The sequence below is a fragment of the Pocillopora verrucosa genome, chromosome 8, assembly GCF_036669915.1.
Source record: "Pocillopora verrucosa isolate sample1 chromosome 8, ASM3666991v2, whole genome shotgun sequence".
Taxonomy (NCBI): domain Eukaryota; kingdom Metazoa; phylum Cnidaria; class Anthozoa; order Scleractinia; family Pocilloporidae; genus Pocillopora; species Pocillopora verrucosa.
Window position 1 is genome coordinate 20925934 of NC_089319.1, and position 16206 is coordinate 20942139.

The following is a 16206-nucleotide window of genomic DNA, read 5'->3' on the forward strand; positions in this document are numbered from 1 at the left end:
AAATGTGTCTGTGAAATCGTCGGAGTCCCAACCAAGTTTACCACACAATTTTATGTCGTCAGTGTTAACTCTTTAAATTCCAGAAGTGATTAGCATATAACTTCCCCCTATGATATCCATACATTATTCTGCAAACAGGTAATGTGAATACTCAGGCTTATCAGGTAAACGTTATCCTTATCTAGCACCAAATTCTCATAACTAATGTGTAGGGAATGTGTAGCAGATAGAGAGGAGAGTTAGCAATCAGATCTTGGGAGTTAAAGGGTTAAGAGCCGACCACAACTCAAGTATATTTCATGAGACCTTTCGACCAGAACTCCAATCATTTTCAAACCTATCGACAGTAATTATTTTTAAATGACGTGTTAAAATAGCACTTTTTTCCCAGATATTCTCTCTTGGTCTCTGTCTACCTATAAAAAAAGATTGAACTCAAATTAGGCTGCTTGGTAAGTGGATAAAGCTAAAAATTATTCAACCACTTTCCGATGTTTCTCAGAAGTCTTGTACTGTACTTCTGACAGCTGCTAGGATGTGAGACTATCTTAAGAGGTAATTTCAAGCATCCCTAATACCGCCAAAAATGAACACAGTGGGCAAACGATGCACTTGTGCAAACGTTCTAATCACTCGGTGGCGTTCTTTCAGGCTGTTAGAACCAAGTTGTATCATACCAGTTGCAAATAACATATATACAAACCAGTAACTCACAGTGTTTTAAAAGTGTATAACTTGTTTGTTAAAGCTCAAAACAGGATTGCAAATCAACTGAATAAGCTTTGGGTAAGAAAAGTCTTGAATGTTCCTCTTCCCACCTTTGTTTCCTTTACAGATTTCTGTGGACTTTTCAATTTTCTCTAGTTTATTTTTTCTTATGTTTCCTTTATATTTTGCGCGGCAATCCGCCTGACATTTGCTGTATCCTAATTAATAATTTCCCGCCAAAACCGTGGCTGCCACGCCGCGCGCGTGCTGTCATTTTAGTCGTCGTTTTTGTCGTAACTACAATGGCCGAGCTAAAAACTGTTTCTATCAACATAAACTTGAGGCCTTTTCTCATAATTATCCGAGAAGACATAATGGAAAGTCCGTAAGAAATGGAGGTAAGTGAATAGAAATTTGAAATGAATCACTTTCCTTTTAATCCATAACAAAACCAACATGGCGAGCGGTAGCTGTAAGTGGCATCGTGAATCGGTTCAGTGAAAGTTCGCCAAGATTCCCTGTTTTACCACAATACAGTATGTTACACCGAACTGTTGGTATCGTAACATTAGGTAGGACCTTAATAGCTTTGAAGGACAAAGAAATGCAACAGTTTTAGCGATAATGTAATCATCTGCTCGCAAAACTAGGCTGTTCACAGCAACGTAAATTTTCCCTGTTGCTATACCGGCTCTCGTCTCATGTGCGAACTGAAATTTTATTATTTCCTATTTCCTTTTGTACATGAAAGCGACGAAGAACAAAAAGAAAAAAAAAACTATATCAAACGCGTTAAGTTTATCGAGAATTTGCTGCCTTTCGCCGTTTTCCACCAGGTCTTGTCAGGGTACTTTTCAAAAATACGTTCTTCTGATAAGCCGTGAATGCAGTACAAGGAACAGGTAACTCTGGAGTACTGTTTCTCTGAATAATAAGAATGATGAAAAGGATACATACGAGGAAAGTGAATAGAGGCATTGAAAGAAGTGAAGATAAATGAAAAAATCAAAGTTACTGCAGTTAATGTTGTCAGCTCCCCGACCTTAAAGAATCTTTTGTTTTTGTATTCGCATATTGCAACTGAATAAAGTAATGGTAAGTAACCATTGAGCAGTCAGCTCAAAATGATTGAAATGCATTGACCGTTGCGAACGGCTAGGTCGAAAAAGCCCAAGAAAAATCATACAACAAAGAGTCTGTCGGATTTCTTTGCCTTTCCCCTCTACAACAGATTTTTTTGTTGGCTGTTCGAGGCGAGTGTGGCCCTGACCTTAGGTAATAATAACTTGAATAACAAAGCAATTACAATTTTCTGGCCACTGATTTTTCTCACCTTTAGTTCAGCGTGATTCGCTGCGGAAGGACTGGAACTTACTCCGAGGATGATCATGCATCATAAGATTAAGCAGTTTTATGTTTGAAGCGAAGGTACCTTGTTCATCCATTACAGTGTTCAGTATACGTTACCTAACAAATAGAGAAGCCTTGTCTGTGCTCCGTTCTGTTGTAAAGCACGTGGGAAGTGGTCAGTTAGAGCACGAAAGAAGTGTTGAGGGAAACACGAGACGTAGTCGAGTATTTCTCCTCACTTCTCCCTACTTATAATAAAGAATCCGTTAAATTCCCCACGCATAACTTTCAATTTTCAAAAAAAAAATTATTTCCAAAGCGAAAAACAGTAACGTCAGCATGCTCTATACTCTCATAAAGCACGCTGCAATAAACCAATCAGAATTCCTGTTAAAATGGTTCAAATAATCTAATTGGCTGTACAAGACTAAAGCTGTCAAAAACGTCAAACCATCAAAGTTCACATTCTGCGTGAGTTTACAAACTTAATAGTTCGGCAGGTCGAATTTAACACTTTTGCTTGAAGTTTTTCTTTCTCTAATACAGAATCTGAAAGTGAAATGTTCAGTGAAATCCGGCCGAATTGTGGCTCATGAAAACACGCAAGTTTTTTCACATGATAATTAAAAACCAAACTGTTCAAGCGTGCGTTTTATGAATGAAGGATAGCCGAGTTTACCGGAATATGAAAATTGCTCAGGATGACAGCACCGTAAAACTCGGCTGCAGTGAATGATGTGGCCTTCCACTCAACGCATCGGAAAGGGCGTCCGATGTAATTTTCTGAGGCTTACTTTACAGCGATGACCGGAGATCGCCATGATGAGCTGTCCGCGTTGGACCTCAGCATGATCGCGGTCGTTCTGACACCGTCATGATGAGTATGAATTTTAACAGTTATGCCAGTTTGGCTATATTTTTCATCATTGCTGTTTTGTTCTGTTTCGTTTTTGAACACGAAATTATGCATACTCAGGCGTGACCAATTAGTAATTTCTACTCACGATATCGATACACTATCAAACTGAAAGGTGACGAGGACACAGGGATACCTGATTAAATACCAAATTCTTCAATATGATGACAAATGTGTGGCGGAAAACAACGAAAATCACTTTTGAGATCTCGAGAGTGGAAGCCGGTCAAAAGAGTTGAACATTCATCGTGTTTTAGAAATAATGTAAAATAGTGATCTGAAAGGGACGCAAAATGTTCATGATTCAGCTCAAATCATTATTTAAGACTATATCTAGTGCAAAACATTTGTTCAGCGTATCCCATAGAATACATGCTGAAATTCAAGACTTAAAAAGGTGAACCATGCATCTCTCAAAGCGTTTGCTTAGCTTGCTACAAACATGTACAAGGAGCTATATCCAATTTTGCAAAACTTTATTTCAGTCTCTTCAAAATTTGTGAAGTTTACTGCCTTCCCCCTCATGTAAAGTGCATCACCACAGAACAACGATCGTTTGGACGATGGTTAAAGTCTCAGGATATTGAACTTTTCGGCATAAGGAGGCCACGTAAATAAGTAACCATAGTAACTTTTCCTGCGTGCCGGTCACAGATGCGATTGATCTAGATAGTTAAACTGGCTTGCATTCCGCTGGCGCACATTTTGCAAGTTTGGATTTTGAATATCTTGTTACCAGCGCAAAAATAGTACACAATAAATCATACATCTCCTGAATTTGACCATGCCTTTGCCCCTCTGACGAACCGATGTCTTTGATGTTGTTGCGAAACGTAAATATTTGTCGGTTTAGGTCTGACCCGTACTGTTCCACCACGTACTTTGTGCCCCACAAGGAGAATTCCGCAACCAAAACTAAATTCGCGCAGGACAAAACATCATCAAATAGACTTGGGGTCTGTGCATTATCTAGGATAACTTAGTCGGTTTAGAAAGACTCCTGCAGTATAAACCAGTTTATGTCTGCTTATAATAATTCAGATATCATTTAGAAATTCTGCTAAATCACGAAGCCATTAATGGCCTCCTGACTTAATTGATTTATCATTTCAGTGTTAATAATTCACATGTGAATAATCGAAAAGAAATATATCTGCTCTTTTTTCAAGCGAATTACACCGCTATCCGTTTGTTTGGGCCCACAAGTCTCATCTAAACGCTAAAAAGATTTTTGAGTGGTTGTGTTAAAAGACCTGGAATGTCGACACTAAGTTAAATTTCTTCTTCATTCGCTCGATCTGAGGTGTGCATGGTGTTTGCCTAGGCAAGAATTGCGTTTTACTGTAGAAGTATTGAAAACTCGAAGAAATGTTAGATGGTGATGGATGAGGGTCAAACAATTTATGCCCTGTTCAATTCTTTTGACATTTGTAAAATTTTATTATGCCTCCCATCAAGGAACTTCCTTTCCCTTGTACCGAACAGCATGTCTCTCTTCCTCGGAGATCATCCGTCATGCACCCAGAACGGATAATCCGACAGGAAGCGCACGGCAGCCGAAAACGGCGGATAAGTTAGGAGGGTGCAGAGTAAAATAGAAAATGTAAGGAGTGCAAGAATTAGGCTTTTTTTTTAACTTTTTTTTACTTTTTCTTCGGGAAGGTTAGGCCGCAATATATTATAAAAATAATAGAGTGACACCAGCAAGCTAATTTGTTAAGTACCGTGAATTTGACGATGATTTACCGGGAAGATGAAAAGAGAAAATTTTTTTGGAAATTCTGTCATACTCTGTGAACTTCGTTCATCTCAAAAATCATATTTTCGGCAGGAAGTGCAATTACCTAACATCTTCATTTCTTTGACACCACGAAGATGAGAAAAATTTATCTTTTTTAGTCAGTGTCAACATTTGTTTCTATTTATATCAGCACATGCTTTTATTCTGCGAGGGGAGGGCTCAAACGAATGACGGCTGATTTAAAGTAGTTTGAAATCTGTCAGCTGGATATGCACAAGATATAAGGATTCCAGGAGGAATCAGGAAAGGAACTGAACGAGTAGGTATTTCGGAAAGCCTCAAAACACGAACTCGATCTGCCCATTTTGTACCATTCGGACAGCACCGTAAGCCCTCTTTTGAGCACTACCAATATCATAGCTTTTCTCTATAATTGAATGCAAACTCAAGCAATGACATGATTTCAGGCTGGTTCACATTTAAGTTTATACTTGAAAATGCCTATGGAATTCAGTGTTTGTGGATCCGGCATGTGGCCATTGAGTTAATAGACGGGATTAATTCCATTCTTCTCATATTAAGTCGTTGAAAACTTAAACCAATTAATGGTGTCCTCAGCTGGACAATGCTACTGAATCCATTTAATTATGAGCTTTATGTTCCCCAGTAAAGGTCAAAATGGGGTCGCTCAAACTAGCGAATCTCGGTATCTTCAACACAGCGAATTCCACTGCATCATTAGGGTATTGTTTGTGGAACACACTCCATAGACTCAAGTCATCGCTCTTGTGTAGTATCAAAGACTTAAGAGGGTTCGATAAAAGAGGCATTTAATCCATGATCTAATATAACTTTCCGCCACACTCTCTCGAGCTTGCTCACCAGCCGATTAATTAACTCGTCATATTTTCACCTACCTGACCTCTAGCCGGAGTTGTTGGGATGGTTCTACTTGAAACCATAACCTAGTAACATGTACGTTGAAGCTTTACACCAGAAAAGAAGTAAAAAATTACTTCTGCGAGGGTACAAGTGTCCTTTGAAGCGTGGCGGGTTCTGATAATCTTGCTAATAGCTTTGCTCAAGGCTCTATGGTATTTGATTTAGTATGCTTTAAAATTCTATACGTCAAACCTTTCTGGTATTTTCACGGTAAATTTAAAGCTCGAAAACTCTTTTATTTCTCGAAGTTTCCGCTGATGTGCACGATCAGAACATTTAAACACCGCTATGTATCGCTTTAGACAAGAAACTGGGAGTAAATCTTACAGTGCTTACTTGAGGACGTTTTAAAATGTCAAAATGTCGTTCATGTTGTAAAGATTTCAATGTCCAATCTCTTGGAGATCTATTGTTAAATGTCCACTGACTAAGCCAATTAGTTTTTTGTATCCAAATAAAACCTACAAACTGGCCGCAGTGGGAATGTTAAGTCTTGGCAAATTGAGGGTAGAATTCCCTTCGGTATCTCTTACAGAACTTTAGAAAGCAAAATATACCCGAATAACTCGAGATTTACAAAATTAGACCCGAGCAGTCATGTTTGTCTCGACGAACAGAAAGCTATTTACCATCATTTTTTTGTCTATTGAATTAGATTGTTTTTTCTCAACTGATAGGATTAAGAATTTAACAAAATAAAAATGGATTTATAACTTTATGAAACAGCTGAGGAAAGTATGTTTATTTCACGGATGTCTTTAATCTGGTTGTCGCACGATTCTAGTTGACATGTGTGGAAATTAATCCCGTTATTAGCTTCCAATTGATCAGGAAGTATTGCTGACAGGTTACTGTCGACCCCAAATTCCCGCTAATCAGTTCAGACAGGCCTCGTCAGTTCCCAAGTTTCACCAGTTCATTTTTTATGCTCACTCCTTCGTGACTTTTATACTTGTTGATCTCCACTTTCGATTCTTTTTTATTATAATACTTGACGCTGACATGGCGATCATTTAGGTGAAGTTGCGTCGAAAACTCGCATTGCTCAATGTACTCTTACGATGAGTGTTGAGGAGATTCGGTGACCTTGTTACACACCAAAGCAGGCTAGCTTGCTTGAGGGGAAATTTTCATTCAAGAGGCCTTTGACGTCATTGAGTAGGCAATCAATGGGTTCTTAACACTTGAACACAAAATATGCATAGAAATATGCTCAAAAAATAACTCGGCTATAAGTGAGGACATTGGCACACCGGGAAAATCGCTATAAATCCGTTTTATTTTATTTTAATCTGAGTAGAGATGCGTTACTTTTCTTTTGGCACACTTTAAAACCGGAATTGATTGAACAGGGAGTTACTTGAATCAATTTGTGTTCAAAAGAGTCAAGAAGATTTGAGATTTGCGACCACTCGACGACGTTTTTCTCAAGTTCATTTTTTCTAGTCATATTAAGTTATTCCAAGAGAAATTATTTTCTCATGGTTTTTCTGAAGCCAGTTCTCCAGTTATGTTGTTCATTTTGCTTTTCTTGTATAACGGGTAAAGCTGAAATATCAGAAATACCAATTTTGCCCTTGCTATACTTTTAGTCTTATGAAATGCTCGCTATTTCTTCTTACTCCAGTTTTTCCGCCTTGAAGGCCTGCAATGATCTTGAGACCCCCTAGTCTTCAAATTCACTGAGTAGGAGGCGGAGGCGAAGAAACGTACCTAAATCATAGATCATTTCCAAAATAGAAACCTTTCTTCGTTCAGCAATGCCTGATGATATACATTTCCATATTGAATTGCAGCAGAGCCCCACCTTGTGATGTTTTAAGTTTGGCGACCACTTCTAATTTTGCTGCGGCCAATTGTTGAAACAGTTTTACATTCATAAGTACCTTACTTGCTAATTAGCTATGCGGCTCCATGTTATCTTTGTTTTGCTCTAAATTCAACTACTTCTAAGGTCAGTTAGGGAAGGGTTGTCTTGTTTTAATCAGCAGGAAGAGTGGTATCAGTTGCAAAGGGTAGTTCTATGATATTTATACGGGACTAGATGAAACATTGTTGCGCCAGTATCTGTTCATTTTCTATAAAAACAAAACTATTAGCCAGTAATCCTGTTTACAATTATGTCAACCACTCTTAATTTAAAGCTTATGAGGGCTTGATCTCACAAATGAAGGTTCAAAGTCTGGATAAATGATACACTCACTAATGTGATATATGTGTTCTTTGCCTCAAAAGACCGCCGTCGACAAGAGCAACCTGCTTTTTAAGTTCGCTCTATCTCAGTTATTACAAAATTTATTTTGCTATAGCTGGTCATTTTCAGATTCCCAGTACGTCCCACCTAGCAAGCATAATTTGTACTGCTGTTAATTCACAAAAGTATTTGTTTTCAGACAAAGAAACAGATTACATCTATTCTGAACGTCCTCGAGCAACCTTTGGAGTTGACCTTGAAATGAAACGTGGTTCCACCTGAGGTACTGTCTATCTACATATTCCTGAACTTTCATAGTTTGACTTAAGGTAAAATCTGCTAGTGACTTATCTGTAAGTTCGAGGGTTAAGCATACAATTTACCTCAGGGGCAGAAAAGAATGGCGCTAACCTATGTTCATTATGGCTGCAGTGTTTTGAGAGTCTAAGAAAGCCATACCCTGAATCGAAGATGATCACCAGAAAATCAAATTCAGAGCGTCATATCGACGAACAAATGAGTCAGTTTTTAATCTGTCGTGTATATTTTCCTATTGCCTTGATTTTGTCACAGGCCTGCTATCGCGTGAACTCCCCAAACCAGATTTCATCATTTAGTTTAAATCATATGTCCTTTCGTAAAATCCATAGATGGATCATAACTTGGACACGGATGTATCATCTCTGAAACTATCTTATTTTCAGGGTAACCAATCGAGTAAGTCCTCTATGGTATTGAAATGGAGCCAACCTACTATCCCTAACTTTAACTGAGAATATGGCTGACGGTTTTGTGCTGTTAGAGCCAGTTTTCCCTTGGTGCAGTTCAATCAACAATATTACTGTATAATCTTCTGGGTTCGATGTGGCAGTTTGCCATAAGCCGTTTGTGTTATTGGCTTGAAAGTGATAATTCATTCTGTCAATGATTTCGTGCTATGGTTTTTTTCTCATTTCCTGACCAACGAAAACGCTAACAGGAAACAGAGTTACCTCAGACTAATGACAGTAGTCCAGTAGCAGACTTTGGTCTGTGTCTGATGAAGTGTCACCGTTAAATAGGACGCATGTTTAACCGAACAGTTTAGAACTCATAAGTCAATAAATAAACATGAATGGGTCATTCGTGCAATCAGGTCAATGCTATCGGTGTTAAAATGCTCGATTAAGTATTATCCATACCAACGTTTCAAATAAGAGGAATATAATTGCAAATGTGTTGAAAATCAATTTCTATAACAAGCACTAGAGTGGATCTTCTTATTATCAAGGTGTCTAGTTCCATTATGCACCCAACCTACATCACTGAAAAAAAAAAAGATTAGGCTGTATATATAGTTATATATATTTGAATGTATTCCTTAGCCGCTGATGACGGACATTGTAACTTTCTGATTCGGAAATGATAATCAGGGCAGCCATAATATTTTTACTGAATTACAACGAGTAAGAAAAAGTAGTTGGCACGCCTCCCCCTACTGGGTGATCGACAACCCTCTTCTCAACATGATAAACAGAAATATTGTAATTCATCTCTAATAAGTTACTTGAAAGCCCCCGCTTTTCCGCCAAACAATGTTGCCTGAAATTAGTGACCGTTTTGTCAACACCAGGCAACATTGAAATGGGGGAGAGAGAGGGAGATAGATGAAAGTTATAGAAATAATTCAAAAAGTAATAGAGTGTGCCAAGAGTTTTGCCCCTTATTGTAGATGTAGGTGTTTTTGAGTCTGAAAGGTCTTGGGTTTTATTTGTTTAAGGAATAAATACAACATTTCATCTTCAAGAATACAACAAAGTTTCTCGTCAGCCATGAGTCTCTGATAAGACTTAAGCAGTTACTGCAATTTGTAGGGCGTGGCTTAGAAGCATATGTTTTCGGAATTCTACCGGTCGATTATGTAAAACATATTTTTTCCCTTTTAGACTACAACTGTAAGGAAGCAATGTTGAAAGGCCGATAAAACACACTGGGATGGACACACAGCCGACATGCTTAACTCAACCAACAACTGACCGACAAAACGACGGTAAGACACATAAATGGCTTCTATGAAAAAATTTACAATCTGTTTTGCGTTTGTTTATTATAGCATATTGTTCAAGTGTTGATTGTTTATACAGTACAAGCCTCTGAACAAGTCCATTATCATTGTCCTTTGCCTCGAAAATATGTCTCTTCAAAATTTGTTCCTCCGGTTGATCGTTAGGTGGGAAGCACCTGCACCGGCTCTTAATAGTGATAAGATTGGGGAAGGAATCCGAAAGGTTGTTTATTTCAGGCAGCATAGCCTCAGGAAAGACTCCTTTCACGTGTCGAGAGCCTCGCGTCAGACGATCTGTCATAATTGAATTTCCTGGCATCAAACTGGATGATCTTCCCTTATTCTCGCTGACAATAATAAACCGGTACACACGACAAAGAAATCCTAACCACTGCAATGAATTCCGTTTGCCATGCGCCCGCAACGGGCCAAGTACGTCCATCCTCTAAGTAAACGCTCTCAAAGACACAATAAAAAGGTTAACAGAGCTAGCGAGATTTACTTGTCAATCGGATTTAGAGCAAGTGTAAATTTAATCAGTTGTGTCATTGGCATTAGCGACAGTGGGGCGTGTGTGGTCTCGAGGCTTTAAATCTTTCAGATCCCAGAAGCGATATGGAAAACATTCCACTAATTTAATTGTAAAAAGAGTTCGTTAAATCCAGATGCGCGGGTTGATTTCCCTAAGATATGCCACTGACCACAGTTAAAATATGGCTCTTGAAAAAAAGAGCATGTACTTCGTGTTATTCTATCATCGCAGATGAAAAGGGGATAACGCTGTGATTTATAGCTTTTACGCTTTGATTTAGTAAGCAATAACCAGCGTAATGAAAAGCGCAAATCTCTCTATTGTCATTTTATCAAATGTGCCCACTGTATTTGTACAATGGTTCGATAACTTACTAATCTTTAACTCGAGAGTTCGGTTACTGATCTCACAATTTGATTCTGCTCAGTAGTAATCGCACACTGCCAAAATGTTTACCTAACAGCTAAACGCGTAGAATAAACAACCCGAATCACAAACAATCACCAATTAGTGCGCGAAGTAGACAATCGCGCAACAGCGCGGCTCCGGTCGCCTTGGTGTCGAGTGATAGTTATGGCGTCGGGACTAGGCTTATCAGCTCTAATTACTTTAGACATAATTAGATAATTAGACAGCTGACTTGATGGCTTGTTAGTCATCTCTGCTTGCCTGCTTACCCTGCCAGTGGCTATAGTCTCAAGTTTCTGTTAACAATGTTCACTGCCTTCCTAACAAGGCGCCTAAAGCTTCGGCGCGTAATCAATCCTTCCTTCTGACGGAAGTACACGCGTTTTCTTAAAGCGCACTTTGGGAGCGCCATCACACTTACTTTGGCGCTGGCTTCGACCAGAGCGACAGAGGATTATGAATTTTCATCCTTCAACTTTTAATCTCATGTTGAGTGAGGCCGAATCCTGTGCGCACGCAGCTGGGGTGAATGTGCGCTATTCGTGTGCGACAAATGCCGGATCAGATGCAAATTTATTCCATTACCCTGTAACTCTTGGTAGTTTGGCTGATTTGAGTTCGGACTCCGAAGTCGAAATAATCGAGGCCATAGGTATGCAAATTTCCTCTTCGCACTCCTTTATTTGTACTTTGGTCTTGCGTACTGTACGCTGTGAAAACGCACTGTGCGCTATGAGAACCCATTGTGTACAGCTACCTGACCTTGTTTGTACCATAGTGAAAGAAATTTGTTTTCTTTGTCTCCGATGCGATGCCGTTTTATAGAAATCCCTATCTTACCCAAGAAGCGGAGAAGCAGGACGAACTTTGATGCTTGGCAGCTGGGGGAGCTCGAGAAGGTTTTCAGGAGAACACAGTATCCGGACGTTTTCACCAGAGAAGCGCTTGCTCTTAAACTTGACTTACTCGAATCAAGGGTTCAGGTGAGAAAACTGTGTCTCAGAAATAGCAAAGGGGAATTTATCACACCTTTGCGTACATAATTCTTGTATTGTTGTCATGCCTGGTGTTTTAATCTGCGGCTGTGAAACAGGAACTATCAGTACCCTCAGAATTTTTTAACTCTTGCTCCCGTTGTTGATCTTAAATTCTTTTTCACTTCTTCAGACTAAATCTTTTCTATTGTAGAAGCTATTATTAAACTTTTAAATAGTGAGCAAACCTCGCACAACACCATCTATAACAGATGCTCGCTCGGGCGTCAATTTTCTTAACACGTTTCGCCGGCTACCTAACTTAGTTTTCACACTAGTCAACCGAACGATGAACAGACTCTTTCATTATGAGCAGAAAATCTATTAGCAGCCACTCTAAAATTGTGCAGTTCTCATGAAAAACTCACTTATTCGAAATCTTGACTGTCTTTTATTGATTTCTTCTTATTTGGACTTAAGAAAGTCAAGAAAATGAAAGTTTTTGAACAGAAGGTTGCTCTCTGGTTCTTGGCGCAGTGGACACCCAGCTGCGCAGGTTCATGTCGTGTTCCTTGATTTACACACCTAATTAAATTTTGCGAGTTGTTCGGACCACTTTTTGTCAATAGGCGATTAAATAATTCCTCCATTTTTCCAACTTAAGACACTGTTCTACCACAATTACTTCTTACATTTCCGTTGGTTGCAGTTTACAGTTTTAAAATAAGCAGTGGCGGCCATTTTGTGATAATGTTTTCTGTTATCTATAAGGCTTGTAATAGCGAAAATTTTAAAGGCGACTGTGAGTCGCCAACAGTTTCCGCTTTGAGACTCCTAGACATGGATTCGTGCAGAGATTTTGTCTCGTTTTTTTCACATTTTCTAAACATTGACATGTGAAACTGTTGCCGAAAGAGGGCGAAGCAAATATGAAATCGGCAAGCACTCGAATCCAAGCAACACTGAAGACGCTGTTTAGTTTGTTTGTACTGAGGGTGTGAGATTCATCAGCTAATTCTGTCTAAATGGATGTGATTTTAAACCAGTTCCCACCATGCTTGCCTGCTGTTAATCGCTACATAAATCAATTTTCTCTGACGGATGTTTCAGTTTAATTTGTGTTAATTTTTCTGATGTTGGCTTTTGTTGAGTGCTTTTTGGGTGCGAAGGAATGTTTGTGGAGAGTGTTTGTTGGCAGGCATTTCGTTCATCTCTCCCTAATGTCCTTTAACGGCGATCAAACGTTGATTTTAAAGCAATCATATTAAAAGCTCTAATTAACTAGGAAGTCACAATGATTGCTATTGCTGAATGTCGATGTTTTTTCCCTTCAAAATGAATGCAAAGGACACTAGGAGTCCAACAAGTCATTCTTGAACAACATGCAGTATTCATTACTCAAACCGTGACCCACGAAAGAGAGAAGTAGAACTATTTTTTTTAATGACCATAGAGAAAAATATTTCCTTTACCAAAAGCGCCTTTGATGGGAACTACTTCCTCAGTTTAACCTTCAAACATTTGGCTTGTCAGAGAATAACAAATTACTCTGAGAAGGGTCACGAGTGATTAATGTCCTGAAGAAAGGAGAAACCGTCACCTCTCTTGTTCTTAGTGATAACTCTTTACACGAGCGATCTCTTTAGTTGAACAGTTGCATGGCGTTTAAACGAGTGTCTAACAGTTTTCTTATTTGGAGATCAAAACTCCATCTTTAATCCACTGAATTTCTTAACATATTTAAGCGATGAAAAGGTTGGCTTTTGTTTACATTTGGTTGTTGTTCTAGGGCTTTTGGTGGGGCTAATTGAATCGAGTCAAAGACCATAAATCAAATTCTTCGCCATGATAAATTGTAGTGAAGTTGTCATATTTAAGATTTTGAATAATTAGTGCCAATTGCCGGATCCAGTTGATCTACTACCTTGATGGTTTCAAATTTTTGCAACCATGTAATATTATAGCTGTGTTTTGGATCGGACTGAAATAAATTTTCTTTTGAAATTCAATTAGGTTTGGTTTCAGAATAGGAGAGCTAAACTGCGAAGGGAAGAAAAAACCAAGGCGAGACCTGGCAGAAGGGAGAAAAGTGAGGTCGAAAAAACAGCTGTAGCTTTGAAAATCCTCGAAGTTTTCGACAGGGACTTAACTCCAGAGAACAGCTCAGAGGAAACTGATCAGCCCCCAACACCTTCGAGTGTGGATAACAATACCCAGTCATCACCCTCATCATCCTCTTTCAGTATCGAAAGCATTCTCTCGCGGAAAGATCCTCCCACACAACTTGAAAAGCACACCATAGTCTCCCAGAGTAAAAGTTCAAGTTTTCAAATTGCACAGCTCATCGACGCCACCAAAGACTTACAGGATAGATTGAAAGGTAACGCGAACAGGTCAGCTATTCGTTCAGTGGAGCCCTTCAGTGTCAAAGCTACTTTATCAAATACTACTTCAAGTATAACTATCAGATCTGAAAGAGAAGACTCTACGAAACACGAACGCAACGCTAATATTTCATCTGAAAAGGACACTCTGTTGGCACCATTTTACGTTCCTACTCCAAGACATTGCGCCTCAAGTTTTCAGAGCGTAGCCCCCGGAAAATACACGCACCCCGAGACTTTGCCTCTGAACAACGAAGAGGTGTTTGAGAACTTTCGTAGTTCAAGTATTATGCGACTGAGGACAAGAGCGGAGGAGCATTTGAAGCAACTGCAAGTTTCTTAAGTTGGTTGACGAACTTGAGGAAAAAAAGGAAAAAACAACACGTTCTTCAAACCCTCGATGCCTTATAATTTAATGTAATTGACGTGTGACTCTACGGTCATGAACCAGCTTCCATTCGTTCCGCGTATAAGTTGTTCTTTTTTCTTTCAAGTATGAGCGCTATTTAAAAATAAAAATATATTTTCCTCTCAAGAAAGTGTGTGCCTCTTCATGAATTCTTGTAACAGACTGCGGATAAGTGTAACAGTTTAGTGTGGATTACCCAACCCAAAGAATTCCCTTATTATAAATAGCAGGTCTCTTGTGTCATTTTGTTCTACTTTATGTCAGTATAATCCATACCGAAATGATCCTATTGACCGTTTAGGATTGATATATAGTCAAGTTGTTTATTTTAATCGAATTGTGCCTCATACCGTTTGCTCATTTTCTCCTCAGCTCGTATCTCACCTACACAGATGGAATTTTCCTGACATTTGATAACTGCTAGTGATAAATTATCTTCTTTCGTGACTTAGAACTTGTCAATAACTGTCTCGTTAGGGACTGCTAAATACTGATAGATGATAACACATTGTTAGGATGCTAAACTTGTAGTGTCAGACCTTCTGTTTTACCTCAAACGCGATAACTCTCATTTCGTAAAGAAAGTGAAGAAGCAAATTTCAGAGGACTTTGTTTACATTTAACAAACTAGAAACAATGTCTAAAGCGTTTTGAGATTTTCAAGAAGTCGGGTGTAAAAATCACCTTTGATTTGTTGCTCTTCAATGTTTCAGTTATTTATTTTCATTATGCTGATTATCTCAGCTAATCAGGAAAGAGTTTCACTCCTCAAAGTGTTTCCTTTGTAACTTTAAGCAAATAGCGATCTTTTCATACAACGTAATTCGTGCATTGCACGCAAGGGAAAACGTATCTATATAGAGCTGAGATTTTTCTCGGTACTTATTAAAAATATGTTGAAAGATATTGAAAGATTCGTTACGCAAACCACAACGATATTTTTTTATCGTATAGACTAAGATACCTCTTTTTTAGATGCATATAACATACCGCATTGAATTGAATAAGTTCTCAGAAAACCGCAAATCTAGTCTTTTATTCACCGAGAGAAAAAAGGTCATAATACACCTTATTCCCTCAATAGCCTGCTTCGATGATATATCTTGGCTTGCTTCCAGATCCTTAGATTAACAGATTTACAAGTCGCGATTAGTCTCCTAAACGGACTTCAGGTGAAGTAAATTAATATTACGAGTGATGCAAGAGATACATAACGTTTCCAAACCATCTAAAACCATTTAGTAATAGTAAGAGTAATAGGGAAACTCTGAACCAGGAATCTTTAACAAAGGGATATTCTTCTGTAAATTGGGTTACATCGTGGCTTTTTTGCATGCCACACCTCAACTCTTGCCAAAGTAAAGATCCCGCGGCTATCATCAGTTTGAAACACCGACAATGTGTTCTGTTGTTTCCTTCCCCTATTAACCACGACTAATTTGACAGTTGAAGAAGTCCAAGCATTTAGGGAACGCTAGATTTGCTTTAAGTGGTTAGGTCGATGAATTGGATCGATCCTCAATCTACTTGGGTAATAAAAAGTGTTGAGCTCGAAAAACTGAATACGTTGCTGAATTTTACATTCGTTTGAAAAAATTGTGCAA

The 16206-nt window shown here is 38.7% G+C and overlaps 1 protein-coding gene across 3 annotated transcripts; it reads left to right on the forward strand.

Annotated features, from left to right (window-relative positions):
* The first annotated feature begins 1091 nt into the window (after positions 1 to 1091).
* LOC131782990 (homeobox protein unc-4) lies at positions 1092 to 14726 on the forward strand. 3 transcript variants are annotated; one of them, XM_066171232.1, is made up of 5 exons: positions 1092 to 1106; positions 8051 to 8134; positions 9777 to 9880; positions 11661 to 11818; positions 13823 to 14726. In XM_066171232.1, the coding sequence occupies exons 3-5, from the start codon at positions 9826 to 9828 to the stop codon at positions 14534 to 14536; spliced, it is 927 nt and encodes a 308-aa protein (XP_066027329.1). In that variant the 5' UTR covers positions 1092 to 1106; positions 8051 to 8134; positions 9777 to 9825; the 3' UTR covers positions 14537 to 14726. The 3 variants fall into 3 exon arrangements, with proteins under 3 accessions (XP_066027329.1, XP_066027328.1, XP_058955715.2); XM_066171231.1 differs by lacking the exon at positions 1092 to 1106 and having other exon boundaries at positions 7876 to 8134; XM_059099732.2 differs by lacking the exons at positions 1092 to 1106; positions 8051 to 8134; positions 9777 to 9880 and adding an exon at positions 11124 to 11487.
* Positions 14727 to 16206: the final 1480 nt, after the last annotated feature.

Excerpts from the sequence above, each read along its gene's own strand:
- LOC131782990 (XM_059099732.2), top strand. The coding sequence starts at position 11,292 with ATGAATTTTCATCCTTCAACTTTTAATCTCATGTTGAGTGAGGCCGAA. Across the intron at positions 11,488-11,660 it reads CGAAATAATCGAGGCCATAG|AAATCCCTATCTTACCCAAG; the intron begins GTATGCAAATTT and ends GCCGTTTTATAG. Across the intron at positions 11,819-13,822 it reads TACTCGAATCAAGGGTTCAG|GTTTGGTTTCAGAATAGGAG; the intron begins GTGAGAAAACTG and ends AAATTCAATTAG.